The 19,010-nt window shown below is 34.0% G+C and overlaps 1 protein-coding gene across 1 annotated transcript; it reads right to left on the bottom strand.

The window, feature by feature from the left end:
- Positions 1–4,398: 4,398 nt before the first annotated feature.
- On the bottom strand, positions 4,399–17,726 carry LOC140440350 (uncharacterized). Its single transcript, XM_072530799.1, has 3 exons — positions 17,213–17,726; positions 9,772–11,394; positions 4,399–7,790 (listed from the first exon to the last, which is right to left on the bottom strand). Exons 1-2 carry the CDS (start codon positions 17,586–17,588, stop codon positions 10,106–10,108), a joined length of 1,665 nt encoding a protein of 554 aa, XP_072386900.1. The 5' UTR covers positions 17,589–17,726; the 3' UTR covers positions 4,399–7,790; positions 9,772–10,105.
- Between the last annotated feature and the right edge of the window lie 1,284 nt (positions 17,727–19,010).

Here is a 19,010-nt window from a genome sequence, read left to right on the forward strand (position 1 = left end):
ACAGAAGCACCAAAAGGATTTAAAGATGTTACTGGACCTGATATTATATGAAGAGAAGAAATCGAATATGCAATGAAGCAAACAAAAAGTGGTAACAGTGGTAAGTTTCCCGGGCCTGATGATGTTCCTACCGAATTACTCAAAATTATAGATACTGAATCTATTGACCTTCTTTTAGATCTATTTAATACCATATATAGAACAGGTATAATACCTAAAGAATGGCTCAAATTGACATTTATACTGCTTCCCAAAAAAGTCATAGTACCGTACCATAGCCTTAATGAGCCATGTCTTGAAAATGTTTTTAAAAGTACCTAATTCACAATCAAATATAAGAAATTAGATGAAGGCACAAGTAATACACAAATGGGATTTAGGAAAGGTCTGGGAACACGGGATGCACTGTTTGCAATGAGCGTTCTTTCGCAGAGATGCCTAGATATAAGTCAGGAAGTAAATGCCTGTTTCATTGATTTTGAGAAGGCGTTTGACAGAGTGGTTTGGAATGGTTAAATGCCATTTTAATTTAAACCTGCTTAAAACAAATATATGATGACTAGAAACGAATTGATTGAAAGTAGTGAATCGATATATTAAGACGCTATATTGTGGCTCTAGTTCCGTGACGCTCGCATTCGCATTTAATTATACAGAAAAAAAGTAATACAACGCCAGTACGGAAGCTTCGCTTAAAAAAAAAGAGACTATGTTCCAGTACAAAAAAGTTAGTTTATTTATTAGTTTACTGAAATTTTGCAACGAAGCATAATTAACTTTAAACATCGTTCATTGCTGATTTTTACGATTCTCTTTGATAGAAAAACTCTTCTTCTTTCATTTAAGAGTTTAACCCTTCTAATTTTATTATTTTCTGTTCTATAGCGTTATAAAAAAAAGTTACTTTTCGCAAATTTAATATAACAAATTCAATTGTTTTAAAACTATTCAATGAATCCTTTTAAAATTTGTATCACATATTGTCCACTACAAAAGCCTCATTTTGACGCAAAATTTAAAGTTGTAACATCATTTTTGCAAATGTTATTAACAATAACAATAATAAGCGATTTCAGAGTGTTTATTTTAAATCTCAGCCCCTTAGATTAAACCCCGTTTAGCACAATTTTGTTAGGCGGTTAGTTTTAATTAGCGCGTCAGTACTTTCATCCAGTGGCGGCTCGTATCAATTTAAGAAGGTAGTGCCAGAATTCGGACAACTGCCTAAATTTTTAATGACGGGTTCATGATATTATCAAAAAAGGTATAAAATACAAATTAAAAAAAAATAGGCGCAGATACTTTTATCTTATATAATATAGTCTTTGTTTGACCAAGTCTCGTCACCTCCATTGTACACATGATTGCACAAGACCAAGACGACCTCAGCTACATGATGAAGAAACTACAAGAAGAATATAACAAGGCTGGCCTAGATATTAACCTCGCGAAAACAGAGTACCTATCTACAAGTGAAGAAGACATAGAAGATCTACAGATTGATAACAACGTAACAATCAAAGGAAAGGATAAATTCAAATATTTGGGGTTTAAAATCACGAAAAACGCAACAACAGAGGAAGAAATTACACAAAGATTAGGACAAACAAAAACAGCAATCAGACAACTTATCTCAGTATGGTGGGATAGACACCTAAATATGAAGACAAATTTGGGGAACATTTTGATGATGAAAGAAAAATATTTTTTAAATAACGAAGTTTCTTCAATTATAGTCTAATTGATGCTCATGCTTCGAGAGGAAAAAGAAGAGTTTTATGATGAGTTTAGAGTCCACATACAAGTCATGTCCAAAAAATGATAAAAAAAATAATCTATGGAGATCTAAACGCAAAAGTTGGAAGAGAATAGCAATGTCAACCCACAATAGGTACAGTCTCCATGAGCAATCAAATGACAATAGCAATAGGTTAATAAACCTATATGTCTGGCTCAAAAACATATAATACGGCATAGGGGATGCAACAGGGGCACAGAACCCGACAAGCAAAGGAGGAATATAAACAATTACGTTAAGAAGAAAAGGCAACAGAGAATAGAACCATAGAACATATTACTAGGATACGGATATTGCAACATTCATTAAAATAGAATGGCTCCATTGGATTGCGGGATAATGTACGCAAACCGTCGCAACTGATGAGAAGGCTATTCACGCTGACGACGGCTTAAATATTTCCCATCCTAGTCAAATCGCGTTATTTCACGTAGCGCGACCAATACTACTCACAACTACTACCAATACTATAAATACTACAAGTGTCATCGCGTGCTTCAGTAACACAAGCCAAGGCGCACAACTGCTGAGGTTGAAAAGAAGAATCCTGCGTAAAGTAAACTACAAACGACCCGACTCTCCTTCCGCCCTCATACATTAACTATGGAACATCCAGCCCATAAATGAGAGGCTCTGCTCTCTGAGCAGAAGTTACACGATCAAAAACATCTGACGCCAAAATTTCAGAGCCCAAAACTACCTGCTCATCCTTTGGCAATGTATTCATGAGACATCCTAAAAGAAAACTCCACTTCCTCCCCACTAAATTGCTGACCTTAGCCTGCAAAGAACTTCTTGATGAATACGTGGACATCCTGGAGGCAACTCTACTTCATTACCGTAATTAATTAAATAACTCACTTCGAGCGTTGCAATGGACAGTGAGGGATCGGTTTTCTGTGGTTTCCCCATCCCATTGCACAATTATACCTGTCTCTAGGGATGTAACAGCCACAGCTTGCCCTCACCGCGACTCATTACATTGTATTTCTCATTTTATATGTAAACTCACTCTTTCATATCACTAATTAATTAATATACTAACAATATCTGAAAATGAGCGATTTAGCTCAAACACTTTTACCTCCGACCACCCTGGAAATCTACCTCCTCCGCAGGAGCAACATACACCGATGCAAACCACCAGTGAGACATAACACAGCGATCCAGAGCCGACACCCAACAAAACAAGCTACGTCGTGAAGAGGTGAAGACACCTAAAACAGGACAAACAGAAACAACCCAAAGAAAAATAAACCAATCAAGAGACATAACAACACGACAATGAAGTGAAGCTAAGTCAGTCTAGTCTTTCTCCGGCTCCCACATATGGTCTCCTATACTCCCCACTCATCTTAAAGGCGGCGCGGCGCCAGATATGCGGTATTTGGCAAGTACTGAACAGTGCTTGCTAAATATCAAATATTTGAGTACTTGTTAAAGCGTTCGTTCGTTCGTTCGTATTGAGTCACTGTGGGAACAAAAAATAGATTAACCGAGCAAATAAGGTACCGAATGGATAGTGATACAGAGCTTATTTTAAATTCAGCTGCTTTTGTCATTATGTCTGGTGGAAGTTTATTATTAAATAGCAGAAAAAAAAGCCAAGAAGAAGAAGATGGTGTCAGTTAATCAAAGTAGACAACGGTAGCTATTAAAATGACAGAATATTTTATTTACATGTAAGTAACAAGATAATTGGATTTAGGTACAGTGGCTCAAACTTATTGGCAGACTGCTAAAATAACCATCTGGAAAGTTTCAAAATTTCTGTCGAATGTCCAGTGAAGATTTTAATTATCTACTTTCTAAAGTGGGACCAATAATTAGTAAGAAAGATACAAAGTGGAGAAATGCAATTCCAGCAAATGAGCGCCTTGCCATAAAAAATTCGCATTCCATATTACGGGTTCATTTTCATACGCATCAAAAAATTGTAAAATACTTTCATGGGTCCACTCCATATTTACTATTTTCAGTATTTTCCACACTGTGAGACAATAACTAAACTACTTTAATAAACGATATAAACCACAGTATAAATAACAACATATAAACTTTAACCACTCAAAAACTTACTTATAATAATATAATATATTTTATGCTTGCACGAATATGTGGATGTAAATAAAAATATTCAAACGGCGAATATTTGTTTACAAGTGTTGAAAAGACCGACAACGTACGGGAACACGACAAATACTAAAATTGGTGAATGCCAAATAACAAGCAACCCGTCCACACTAATAGGCAAATAGCAAGGCACTTGTTCAGTATTTGCCAAATACCGCATATCTATCGCCGCCTTTAGACTCTTTTGCTTGAGCCTTTCTACAACCAAACTGTGTTTTATTCTAAGAAATTAACTAACCCACCAAATTTGGGCAGAAACGCAGAGGAAACTTCGATTGGGCAGGTCGAAGTCCCCTGCAGAACACCTAGGGAGAAGATATGGGTTAATTATTGACAAGACCTCAACCTTCCTATGGTGACAAAAACCTCTAAAATATGCTGCCACTTGTTCTTTTCCTGTCGTGAAAGGAAAACTTACAAACTGAAACATTTTATAAGAACAGTAAAAAATAATAAACATAATTTTTAATTAATTTTTATTACATAGGTACAAATTTATCTATATTTTTATTATTTACATTTGTTCTAAAATATAAAAACTAAAAATCTTTATATAGCTAAAAATTAGAAATTAAAATCTCATAAAACAGATTCATTGTTAATTTTTATCAGAAAAGAAATTATCGCAAAGGTTGACACATGCATTTTTTATAACCAGTTTGTTGAACTTATGACACACTGTACATAAATATTCTTTGAATTTTAGTGTAGAACTATTACCAGATACGTATCGATTTTATAGGCGGTGATCGACTTATAACTTGGAGTTTGATATCTGCTTTAATAGAGGAGGTACAGAAAAAAGTATTCTAGGAAAATTGTAGACTAGAGCATAGCTGCATATTTTAAAATTTACAGAGTATTACAAAACGTAGGAACGAATGAAAGCTATGTATTTTTAATTATAATAAATTAATGTTATCTAAAAAATACAACAATATGAATATGTGGACATGAAATAGTGAGTGAAGCACATGGAGCGGTGCAGTGACGCAGAGGAATAGTATATTGAAGGGTAAAAAATAAAAATCAATAAATACTGAGAATCTAGACTGTATAACAATAACAATTGGAAATATCGAAAAGGTCTTGAATCATTATTGATGATGTTGGGTGAGAGATTCTCGTGGATCACTACAACTAAAAAATAAAGTAAATTTCCTAAATGAATTACGATTTGGGGATGCAAGTCCTCGGAGGGTTTAAGATGGATACGACAAAATATCGATAAGCTGAAAAATAATCTAATGTCATGCATAGAAGACCTTTAAGATTGCTAAAAATTGTTTTAGGACAATAATATAACATAAAAACCGTCACAACCTTCAGAAAGTAAAAACCTTAAAGATATTGTGACATGTGGCGTGAAACAAATTAAGTGATGATTCCCAAGAATCGTTATCGATTTGGAGCTAAAATTGGGCAAAATATAGCAAAATGTCTACCCTGAGCTATACAAAATAATAATAAAAAAAAACAATACCAGACATGAATGCAGAAGTTGTAAAGACCTAAGACGATGTAACACCATATTAAAATAGTAATTTCGTCGTAACGTCTCAACAAAACGATTCCCAAAGAATCGTTGTCGATTTGAAGGTAAAATTTGGCAAATTTTAATGAAATATCTACCCTGAACTATGTAAATATTATTCAAAACAATACCAGACATGAATAGAGTAGTTAAAAGACCTAAGACGATGTAACACCATATTAAAATAGTAATTTCGTTATAACGGCTCAAAAAAACGACTGTCAAAGAATCGTTGTCGATTTGAAAGAAAAATTGGGCAAATTATAGCAAAATTTTTACCCTGAACTATGCAGATATGATTAAACACAATACCAGACATAAATGCAGAAGTTGTAAATACATAAGACGATGTAACACCATGTTAAAATAGTAATTTCCTCATAAAAACTTAAAAAACAACTCCCAAAGAGTCGTTGTCCATTTGAAGATAAAATTGGACAAACTACAGCAAAATTTCTACCCCGAACAATGTAAATATTATTAAAAACAATACCCGACATGAATGCAGCAGTTGTAAAGACCTAAAACGATGTAACACCATACTAAAATAACAATTTCGTCGTAAGGACTCAACAAAATGATTCCCCAATAATAGTTGTCGATTTGAAAGTAAAATTCTACAAATTATAGCAAAATTTTTACTCTGAACTATGTAGATATTATTAAAAATAAAACCAGACATGGATGCAGCAGTTGGAAAGATCTAAGACGATGTAACACCATATTAAAATAGTAATTTAGTCGTAACGTCTCAACAAAAGGATTCCCAAAGAATCGTTGTCGATTTGAAGGTAAAATTGGGCAAATTATAGTAAAATATTTACCTTGAACTATGTAAATATTATTAAAAACAATACCAGACATGAAAACAACAGTTGTAAAGACCTAAAACGCTGTAATTCCATATTAAAATAGCATTTTCGTCGTAATGGCTCAACAAATCGCCTCCCAACGAATCTTTGTCGAATTATTAGAGATAAAATTGGGCGAATTCTAACAAAATTTCTACATGATCTATGTAGATCAATCATAAAAGCAATACCAGACATGACTTCAGTTGTATAAAAACAATGTAACGCCATATTAACCCATTATTATATTACATACAACGATGTAACGCCATAATCAGTTTCTTTTTTAGAAAAAATGACGAAAAAATATGATTCTAATAATCCCAAAGATGAAGAGGAATTGTTAAAAATATATGAGACTTTAGAAGATGACGATACTTTGGCTTAAGAAATTGACCAGTGTAACGAAGTTCAACCCACGTTGCATTATCCAAATGACGGAAATGATTCTGACAGAGATGATGCCGGAAGTGATGAGGAAGACCAGTTCCATTACACTTTTCAAAGTATTGCCCGAGGTACACTATCTCAAATCATGGATATAACAGTTGTTTCTCAAAAAAATACAGCAATTGAGAAAACAGTGCTGTTAAATACAACTGTGACTGAAACTCGCGAATGAGGTAACAAAAGAAAAAGGGAGGTTGCAGAAATTTCACAAGATTCTGAAAACAGAAAACAATCTATGAAAAAAATCGATCTTAAGTGGGAAGAAAAAAACTGGAAAAAGGAACCATAAATGATATTTTCAAAAACAATATGGAACCCCATATGCTAAATGAATGGAAACAACAAAATTTGAAGCCAATCGATGTGTTTAAATTATTTTTTGATGAACAATTCATGGACTATCCTGTCCAATCCTGTAACAAACCAATAAAGCGTTCAAAGTTCAACCCCTAATTGACCATCTAAATGAACGTTTTCATCATTACCTTCAGCCAGTGAACGGAAGTTTCTCAGTGGACGAAGCCATGGAGCCGTATTATGGACATCATTTAATGAAGCAGTTTATTCGATGAAAACACATCCGTTGTGGATATAAATTCTAGTGCGTTGCAAAATTTCATCCCTATACTGAAAGTGGAGATAAATAATTACAGGGTAAATCGTTAGGAAGTTCCGTAACCGAAAAGCTGTGTACATGGTTTTTACCACAAGAATCTGTTATCTACATTGATATTTTTTTTACATCTTTACCTTTACTGACAAGGTTGAGAGATCAAAAGATACACCGTATCGGCACAATTAGAAGACAGGATTGAAAGAACCACACAAAATAAAAAAAAATTTCGTGAAACTTCCCACAGAAAAAATATAGCGGTCCCTCAACCAAATGTTGTGCAAATGTATAACAAGAGAATGGGTGGTGTAGACTTATTCGATAAGCTAAGAGATTTATCTAGGATTCGAATTCGATCTAAAAAATGGTATTGGGCGATACTTAGATTTTGCTTGAATGGGGCTTCTTTACCTCAAGCCTCAAGCCAAAGAAACGAGGAATGGTTTGACCAAGATTGCCAACAAGTAATAAATAGCAAAAATATAGCTAGACAGAAATGTCTACAAAGGGATTCCCGATCGAATAGAAAGGCATATGAAGAACTCAGAAAAGATGCAAAGAAAATATGCAGAAGGAAAAAGAGAGAAATGTTGAATAGAAAAATACAACAAATTACAGATTATAATAACAGAAGAGAGGCTAGAAAATTTTACAAGGAAATCAAGCAATGCACCCAAGGATACAAAACAAGATCAACAGTTTGCAAGGACAAAAATGGGGCAATTATCAGCGAGAAAGAGGAAATAATGAAAAGGTGGAAGGAGCATTTTCAAGAGCTGTTAAACCCAGAAAAAGAACAAAACGAAGATGAAGAGATAATTCACCACACAGCAGAACAACTAGTTGAGCAACCAACATTGGAAGAAACGATAAACATCTAAAAAATAACAAAGCACCTGGCACAGATGGAATAACTGCAGAACTGATAAAGAATGGTGGACATGCGCTATGGAGGCGTATCCATAAACTAATCGACCGCATATGGACACTAGAAGACATCCCAGAAGATTGGAAAGTGGGAATCATACTTCCTATGTACAAAGGGGGAGACAAACGACTCTGCATAAATTTTAGGGGCATAACAGTTTTAAATGTCATCTACAAGATATTATCAGGAATTATATATAGCCGCCTGGAATCATTTTCGGAGGAGATTATTGGTGAATACCAATGTGGCTTCAGACCAAAGAGGTCAACTATAGACCAAATACATATCTTAAGAGGTATACATGAAAAATGTGTTGAATATAACATACCTATTTACAACTTGTATATCGATTTCAAACAGGCGTTTGATGGAGTAGATCGACAAAAGATGTTAAAGCAACTATCTATGTTAGGGATACCCAATAAGTTGGTTAAACTTATACGAATGACTCTGGAGGGTTCCAAAGCTATGGTGAGAATAGATGGAGATATGACGCAGGCCTTTGATATTGAAAATGGAGTTAGACAAGGGGATGCCTTATCAACAACACTTTTTAATCTAACTTTAGAAGCTGTTGTTAGAAAACTGGATGTAAACGGCTGTATTAATACAAGAGCTATGCAAATACATATGCGCATATGCGGATGATGTTGCCATAATAAGCCGCAACAAAAGGGTATTGAGCGAAAAAGTCATAGAATTGAAACGAGAAGCTGCTACGTTTGGTCTATATATAAATGAAAGCAAAACAAAATATATGGAGTGCACAAAATCGAATGAACATGAGAATCTGAAGGTAGACAACCATACCTACAAATATGCCTCCACTTTTCCCTACCTAGGCTCAATAATAAATGACAACAACAACATCAGTCAAGAAATACAAGCACGGATTCTTAGCGGTAATAAGTGCTTTTATGCATACAAAGACTTAATGAAAAGTAAGTTACTGAATCGTGAGTCTAAGCTGAGAATCTACAAAACAGTAATTAGACCAGTGGTCACATATGGATGTGAAACGTGGACCCTCTCAACCACTGATGAAAATCAACTAAGAATATTTGAGCGCAAAATACTAAGGAAGATATTTGGACCAACCCAATGCAGCGATAGTTCGTGGAGAATTAAAATGAACCACGAGCTGGATGAACTAATGCAGAGCGCAGATATTGTCAGATTTGTAAAATCACAAAGACTAAACTGGCTTGGTCACCTAGAAAGAATGCCAGATAATCGAGCTGTAAAAGTAGTCCAGAGATGGAAGCCCCAAGGAAACAGAACAAGAGGAAGGCCCCGTAAAAGATGGATAGACGACGTAGAGAGGGATCTTAAAACCATGAACATCAGGCAGTGGCGAAGGAAAGTATCCGACAGGGCAGAATGGAAGAACATTGTTAAGCAGGCCAAGACTCACAAAGGGTTGTAGCGCCATTAGAAGAAGAAGAAGAAGAGGGGCTTCTTTACCGCAACATTGAAGCAATTAAATATTGTGTCCTTCATTGCCCAGCGTATAATATATCATACGTAAAAAAAAACAGTTACAAAGAAAAAAAAAAGTAAATTTTGCACAACCTCTCTTTATTTCATTCTGAAGTTTTGATTTCGTTTTGATAAAAATTTAATTTTGGGCATTAATGGTTTAAAATAGAAATATTTTCGTAATGACTCAACAAAACTATACCAGAAGTCTCCCATAACTTGATCACCCGCTCTAGATTTATGTACAGTTAATCACAAGCCCAAATAGGTTTTCGACAGAGCTCTACAGGCGTCGATTTAGTTCCAATACGTAAAACGTTCAGCAAAGATCAAAAAACCCGCTATATTCAACAGTGTCCTCCTTTATCTCTAGCGCTTGATAAACAATATCGAATTCGTCTTTAGCTTCGTCGGTTTCTTCAACTACAGGCTCGATCGCTTCCTGTTGTTCTACGACTTCTTCAACGGGAAGCTGTAAATGGTGCAACGACTTCCAATGGGAGTTAAATTCTTGCTCATCGAAAAAGTTCCAGCGACAGATCTCGCACTGCTTAAAATATTCTGCTGAGTCGTTGCCTTGTTCGGACAACAAATGGCTTACTAAAGTATCTTTATCGGGAAATTCCCGAGTACATATTACACAAAGAAAGGGAGTTTTTAAATTAATATGAGCTTCTTGTAGATGCTTAACTAAACTGTCATGATTGCAGATCTCTATACAACAAATATTACATTGAACGGGTCGTCTATCTACTGCTACGTGGTTTTCTAAAGCTTGTTCAGAGATGAACGACATAGGACAATATTGACATGTAAAAGGCTTCTTTAGACCACACTCTTTGAGCTCTTCATGTTTAGTATCTAGATGTTCCAGAAGAGAATCTTTTGTAAAGTTCAATTCACAATAAGGGCAACAAGTAAACGTGATTTCTTCAGGAATCGAAAAATGCTCCTTCTTGTAATGATTCAACAACTCGTAGTACTTAATATAGCGTTTATTACACCTTTTACATTGTTGCTGGAGCTTTTCTTGGTGTGCGAACCAATGATTTACGAACGATATCGTTTTGGAGAACTTCTGTAGACACATAGTGCATTTGAAATAGCTATTTCTTATCTGGGAATGAGTTAGTAAATGTCTATTTCTGTTCGACTTACTTTTAAATAACTTAAAACATATTTCGCACTTGAATTGCGGGCTTAAATGAGTTAGCTTGTGTTGTGTTAGTGTCGACTTTCGAGTGAATGTCTTGGGACAAAGATCGCAGTCAAAACTTTTCGGGTGGCTCTTTAAATGTTGCTGGAGAGCGTCGAAACTAGTGTGCTGTTCTAGGCAAACCTCACACTCGAATTGGGGCTTATTGAAGATTACGGAATCGTCAGTAACCTTCCCGTTCGTTACGAGATTGTTTTCAAATGGCTCTTCTGGTATGGTTATATGTACAGGTATCTCTCGCCTTGCTCTTCTTTTTTTTACGCAATGGATGACGTTATGGAGAAAATACCGTTTCTTATTGACGAAGAACTTACCACAGCTGAAACAACTGACAGGGTTGTACTTGAAGTGGTAGTCGATGTGCTGCACACGAACATATGAAGATGATAAACCTGAAAAACAATTAACAACTTACACTATGCGATATATAGTCATAGTCATAGTCATCTTTATTGATCCTTTAAGACATTCAAAATAAATGTATAGGATACGTCACTACAGAATTTGGTATAAAAAAACATTAATGTGTATAATACAATATTCACAGTGTAAAAAAAAATTGACAAAACATAAAATATATAAAATAACATTTTTACAAGTAAAATATGAAGCTATTGCAGTTTGTCCTCAAGATATTCATTTATAGAATAATATGCTTTTCTTAAGAGTAAATCTTTAACATTTTTTTTAAATTTAGAGATAAGTGGTATTTCTTTCACAGTTTTTGGCAAATGATTGTATAAGGTCAGTCCCATATATCTGAAGCAATTTTGAAATTTGGATGTTCTGTGTTTAGGAACTCGTAAAGATTCAGCACTTCTTGTATTGTAGTAATGATTGTCTGAATTTACTGGAAATGAATTGATTTCCTCTTTGACATAAAGTAAACATTTATAGATATATAGGCAGTAGAAAGTTAAAATTTGATGTTTAATAAAAACTGGTTTACAAGACTGTTGATAATCCAAATTAAAAATTTTACAGATAATTTTTTTTTGGTTAATGAACACTTTGTTACTATCTACTGAGTTCCCCCACAAAATTACATTGTAGCACATGTGGCTGTAAGCAAGGCTATAATAAACGTTCATTAATGCCGAGATGGGTAGTGTGTTTTTAATTCTAGATATAGCATAAAAAGCTTTATTCAATTTCATGTTCACTGAATTCACTTGCTCTGACCATTTGAGATTACAATCAATGAATACACCCAAAAACTTTGTAGAATGAGTGGAAGATAACATATTGTTTCTATCGTGGATGGTTAAGATATAGTCATATTTAGATGAGTTGTATGAATGAAAATAAATAATTTGCGTCTTGTCAATGTTTAATATTAGTCTGTTGGTATTACACCAGCGTATAAAGCAGTCAACAACAGTCTTCATTGTCATTTTTAATTCCTCTAGTGTACGTGCAGAGACTTTTAACGAGGTATCATCAGCAAACATTGATATTATGAGTGCCCTTATGTGATCTGGTAGGTCATTAATAAAAATTAGGAATAATAATGGTCAGATCCCTGTGGTACTCCTTTATTTGTCGTGTATGGTTCTGAGCTTGATTCTTTCATCTTAACAACACTCTTCCTGTCACTTAAGAAATTTATTATCCATTCTAGAAATATCCCTCTAAAACCAACGTTATATAATTTATTGCGAATAAATGTTATGTCTAAGCAGTCAAAAGCACGTGATAGATCAAAAAATAGTCCTGCCACGTGGTTTCTACTATCTAATTCATCATAAATACGCTCAAACAAGCTGCATGCAGCCGTGAGTGTTGACTTTTTTGATCTAAAGCCGTGTTGGGTTGGAGTTAATAAATTGTATTCTTCTATAAAATTTAACATTCTGTTGTATACAACCTTCTCTATTACTTTTGAAATTATGCTAAGGACAGATACTGGTCTATAATTTGAAATATCATGAGGGTCATTCTTTTTGAAGATTGGAATAACTTTTGCCATTTTAAATATGGATGGAAATTGGCTGGTTGTTACACTTACAATATCACATTACATAATAAATAACCCATAATAGAACATTATTTTGACTTTTCCAAAGCTTCTGATTTTGTTATTCTGATTATTATTATATATTTTTATTTATTTATTCACAGGATGTCCCCATTTTTACAAAAATTTAACAAAAACACTAAAAGTGAATATTATTAAACAATTATTATATAATGTTAAACACATGATTAAATTAAAATGAATTAAATTTTTCTGAAAATTTTATTAAAATGAAAAGAATACTCGGTTACTCATCTTCGATCCCTAACATACTCAGTCAAAGAGTGCTTGAATCTTATAGACTTTATATATATTAGATCATAAGATTGATGAAAGTCATTTCCCAGTATCTGAATTCTGTTAATAGGAGAGAATTCGCCATAGTTTGTGTGGTAGTGTGTTATAGAAATCAAATGCATGTCTCTAAGAATTCTAGTACTATACCTAAAGTTGATAAGACGTAATAAATCAAAACAGTCAGTAGTATGGTCAATAAATTAATAGATAAAAACTAGATCACATTTAGTTCTGTAGTCTTCTAGGGAACTGATATAGCCTTGACCTTAGTTCTTTGGACAAAATTTTGAAGTCTATTCAGATAATCAATTGACCACCTTCTCCAAAAAAGTTGTTGGAGTTTAGAGAGATTTTGCCAGATGCTAACTGTATTTTCGTGATAGATATATACTCCTGGTCGGGGAACGAGGTGAGACACTTTCCGATTAAGAAGTGAGCAGGAGGTAAGATATGTGAAATCGGAGGGATCATTAGAAAGGAAACAAATGGGCCGAGAATTAAGTACGGCTTCAATTTGCTTTGCTTTCAAACTTGCGTCAGAAAAGGAGTGGATTTTAATAGAAGAAATTTCATGACATGAGAAAAGACATCTGGGTATGCTTATGTCCTTGAGAGCAGAGAGATCAGTTATAAATTTCAATTATTCATTTAAAATATTTGAATCCACGGAATCATTCCAACTAATTTTGGAAATACAAATTTTTTGCATAATAATTTTAGCAAGTACAAATACGGGATTAATGAGCCCTTGTGGATCAGAAATTTGAGCCTTAATAGGGAGTACTTCCCTTTTTGTGTATTTATACTTTATAGTGAGTATTTGTTCAGTCAGATCCTCAGAGGAGGTGGCCTTAACAGAGGGGGTCACTTCTTTAACTTCACAGAATTGTGGAATTATCGAGCTTATCTTCCTCAGATGCGGACTGGACAAATAAAGACACAGTTGTTGTGTAGGGGATAACTGTGAGAGATAAATTCCTTTAGGAAGTGAGTAAGGGGGTAAAGCACCAAACATAATGTACCCTAAGTGTGTGTTCTGGACAACAGGGAGTCCTTTACCTAAATGTATCAAACCATCTGATAACAACTCGCTATATATGTCACTGGCAAGAAGAAGATCTATATTTCCAGGGACAGAGTAGGAGGGATCTGCGAGAGTAACTGTAGAGAGGATGTTAAATTATCTTCTGTTTATGGATACCTGGGGGAGCCTACAAGTTATGTTGTCTAAAATAGAGAAGGTTTGAATTCTAATTTCGGGAAGAGTCACTTTAGCACTAGCTAAATGTGGAGAAGTGGAACTAGGCTGGTGTGCAAGAGGTTGGGGCATCTCCATTCTATGTTGAAGATCTGCTAGAATTGAAAAGTATTTTTCTTCAACTTCTTCCCTATCGCGTTCTTCAGAGTTTACTTCGTCTAGTTCCTCAATCTGATCCATTAGGTCATCATATTTGACAAAGCAATTCGTGAGTTCCTGAGTTCTTCTCTGACCCATTGGTCAGAGAAGAAGAGGAAGACCTGGGAGTTGGAATTGCAAGGAATCCTTTCTTATCTTATCTTAAGATATCTTTGCTTTAAACGGTTTACATTGTTTCTTCAATTGATCCATTGCGGATAGAGATGTATTGTAATCCTTGCGAGATATTTAAAGTTCTGAGAGAATGCATGAGGAATAAAAAATTTAAGAGTCTAAAACACAGCTTAGTCCACCCTGTATAATAAATAAGAGTCTCGGAAAATAATGTCCACACTGTGATCCTCTGTACGAGTGCCGCGAAATTAAACTCGCCCTGTACACTAAAAATATGAGTATGAACTTTTGAATGTCCCTGAACGCGTGATTAACAAATATCTTGGAACAGACTCACGGAATCAAATTGAATCATAAAAAATCCATAGTCACACCACTTTTCACTTGATGACAGCACAACTTTAATTGCTGTCTAAGAATGTTGAGATAAGCTTTCACCTAACACGTTCCTAAATGTTCCATGTACTGTGAGATTGTTTACTGTATATTATAGAAGGTTTTATTTTGCCTGAAAGCACTTGTAATGAGATTTATTTTATTTTTAACAGGAAAAAAATTAAATGACAGAAAATTAATAATGGATTTATGAAGATAAATCAGAGCAGAAATGCGATAAACAATATCCAAAGACCAGAAATGGTTGAGAGGATAAACTTATTACCAAACTTTCCACATTTTAGTGACAGTTTTTCCTTTAGATTTATTGATAGTGAAGTTAAGGGCTGATTCAATACATTGATAATTACCTCAATTCTGATAGTGACAAGAGTTATACAAATATCATTAGCTTTACAGTGCTAGGGGGGAGTAACGAAGATACAGAGTATTCAGAGAAACGAAACTGGTATATGATTTAACACAAAACACGGTTCCACACATTGACATCTACAACTCACGTACTTTTTACGGGAGCGCTAATACACCAGGACCCGGTCTTCACATGCTGGAAGGCAACTTCACACTGGTCTATAACACAGAGTGGAGAGATGTAATATGCGGGAGCCAGTCGCAGGTTGGTAACATAACTATGATTACAATATTATAAATAGGTTGTTTAAAAAACAGGGCGTTTCACACAAAGTCTTGCAAACAGCTTATTATGCCAATTTTTACTCTCATCTGACATATGCAATCTTGGTCTGGGGGCATTAGGCAGGAATGCAGAGAGTCTTTGGTTTGCAACATAAGGCTATAGAGTTCTTACAGGCCTTGGGTTTAGGGATGATTGCAGATTGGCCTATGACACTCTGGGAATTCTTATTGTGCACTCCTTGTATATCTATGAGAACCTTATGCTGTCAAGAGAAGTGTGGGGCGCTTTGGGACCCATGAAGAGGTGCATGATCATAACACTAGACACAGATGTGATCTTGTTTCAGTCTACTGGAGGCTAAAGAGGTGTCAAACTGGATCAGGGTATTGGACAATTATATTTTATAACAAATTGCCTGATAACTTAAAGGATCTTTCCAAAACTCAGTTTAAAAGTAAAATTAAGGAATTTTAATAAAAAATGTATTTTATAGTACTGAGGAATATCGAAATTTCAATTTTAAAATATTTTAACTCAAACTGATATGTGTTTTTATTTAATTAGAATTTATGATTTTTTAATAGAACTACGTAATGTTCTGCTTTTATTTTAATGTGTGATGGGCTCACACAAAAAGCTAAATAACAAAAGCTATTAACATACTTTGTTTTTCATTAATGAAACCATAAATGTGTTTTTTTCATATTCGCTGGTAAATCCAAAGTACTATTCAAAGATTATTTTAAAAATTAAATTTTATTACTGATAATTTGCAATCTAATAACCCAACATCCCAGATAAAGTCTGTAGTTCAAACCATATAAGAACATCAACCCCACATATCTTTTTATTTGCTGTTCTTTTTCTATCAATATCAAATTAAATATTGTATTTATACGGGATTAAAGCACAACTGATTTGAATATAAATTACATTTTACATTTCTTTTGAGATTCGATCTCCAATCTGGAAATCTTTTCCAAAAAGGATTATTATAAAACAAGGAGTTGTATTTAGGATTAACTTGTAGTTGTTTAGTAATTGAATTACATGCTTTTCTGATTTTTATCCGAACTTTTAAACTGCAGCAATTCAAAGAAAAGTCTTAGTTAAAATGTGTAGTGTAACAAAACTATTTATACCAACATTTCATAAAAATTTAATCAATTTGCTTCCCTACAGATACAAAATAGCTTGTCAATTATGTATAAAATTAATAATTAGTGCCAAATACAAATAACTGTAGTGCCAATCATTGGCTTTCGTTAATTTTCTTTAGGATAACAAGACAAACTGTAATTTTTCTGTTTAAAAAGCTTTTAAATGACTTACCTATTTTGCATATTGGACATTGAAACCGTTTCTTGATTTTCTTCACTTTCTCCACAGTAACATCTTCATATTGCTTTAAAATGAAATCGGCTTGTTTGCTACTACAAGGTTGATCTAGTAAGTGGTAGAAATCATTACTTGCGAATGGGTTATATCTTTTTTCGCTTTCCGTATATTCTTGTAGTTTAACTGAGCTACTAGTATTTACATATACATCCTGGATTGATTTTCTGTCTCCAATTCCAGAACTAAACAGTCCTAAGCTTTCTTGCTGCAATCTACTATTTTTATAAGGTAATTGGTTTGATTCTTCCATTCTAATACTCGTCTGAAATGGCCGGGGTCTATCCTGTTCTTCGATTTTGATTTTATCCATGGTTGGGTGGATATCGGCTGCAAGCGAAGGAAATTTTTTACCTCCACCTTGTTTGTATTTTACAATACAGAAAAATTAAACAAAATAAAAAATAAAACTACAACCGGCTTCGAAGAAAGCGTTTTATTGGCAGTGACTTATGACAATTTTGACAGTAGAATAATATGGCTACATCATTTGACGCAATTTGACGTTTTTACCACTATCTAGCGGTTAAACTCGGTTCGCTAATCCCAGTCCGAACTGTCTAGTGAATTTAGTAATTATTTTTTTGCGAAGTTAGTTACTTTTTGACAGACTAAAAGTGTCTGGAAATTACTATACAACCAAGCACCCGTACTCATAGCCAATATTAATAGTAAACAAACTAAATAGTAAATAAAATAGAACTTTGCGAATTACTGACAATCAATATTTATTTATCTGCACCATATAATAAATAGTTATGTTAAATTATAACAACTAAATATATATTTTTTAAATATATACTACCCAAAATTTGATGGGTTTAGTATACACTTCGACTATTTAGAATAATTCTTCTTTTTTTAAAGAAAGAAGTCTGTAATAGTAGGATACTTCAGCTATTAATACTGAGAAGTAGGAATTGTTGTGTTGTAGGTTTCCGACAATGAATCTGTCAAAATATGCCCCAGCTAAGCGAATGGAGTTTAAAAAAAATCGCAGCGATTAGCGATTGTCAAATCGAACGACAATGTCGGCAACCAGTTATACGTTAAACCAATAACCAATCTGTGTTGATGTAAACAAAAAACCTTATTCCAAATATTTCTAGTGAATATATAGTTGGAAATTCTCACCTCTCAAAGTTTATTATCTAAAAACGTGAAATGGATCAAGAATCATTGACTGCTTTCCCATCTGTTCATATTAAAGAAGAGTATAATGAACACGAGTCTGAACTGAATTATATGTATGCTTATGCTTAGGGATGATTTGGCGCTAGCACTAGTTAAAATCGGAACCAGAATCAATGTTTGATGTATCTTCCATTTTCCATTCACATTAAAGAAGAGTGTAGTGAATTGAAGTATGAACAGAATTATATTCACAGGGATGACTTTGAAGGACCACCAACCAAAACTGAACAAACCACCAAATACTGCATTGTCCATTCACATTAAAGAAGAGTATAGTGAGCTTAAGTCTGAACTGGATTATATACATAGGGATAATGGTACTAGTGTAATAAGCCGGAACGATGTCTACTTGGATGAATTTAGTCAAGTAGAGGATAAAATATTTGATCTTTCAGATACTGAATCAATTGAAATTAAAGAAGAATTTAATGATAGCACAAATGGATCTTTATTAGCAGAATCATCATTAAAGAGCAAATTGAGTACAAACACTTTTAAAACAATACTGGATACTGGTACAGATCTTAAATCATTTACTTGT

Source organism: Diabrotica undecimpunctata, chromosome 4, assembly GCF_040954645.1.
Source record: "Diabrotica undecimpunctata isolate CICGRU chromosome 4, icDiaUnde3, whole genome shotgun sequence".
NCBI lineage: Eukaryota > Metazoa > Arthropoda > Insecta > Coleoptera > Chrysomelidae > Diabrotica > Diabrotica undecimpunctata.

What these genes read in the sequence shown, in the direction of transcription:
- LOC140440350 (XM_072530799.1), bottom strand. Translation starts at nt 17,588, where the DNA reads ATGGATAAAATCAAAATCGAAGAACAGGATAGACCCCGGCCATTTCAG. An exon ending in ATGTCCAATATGCAAAATAG is followed by an intron (nt 11,395 to 17,212) that starts GTAAGTCATTTA and finishes ATTGTTTTTCAG; the next exon opens with GTTTATCATCTTCATATGTT.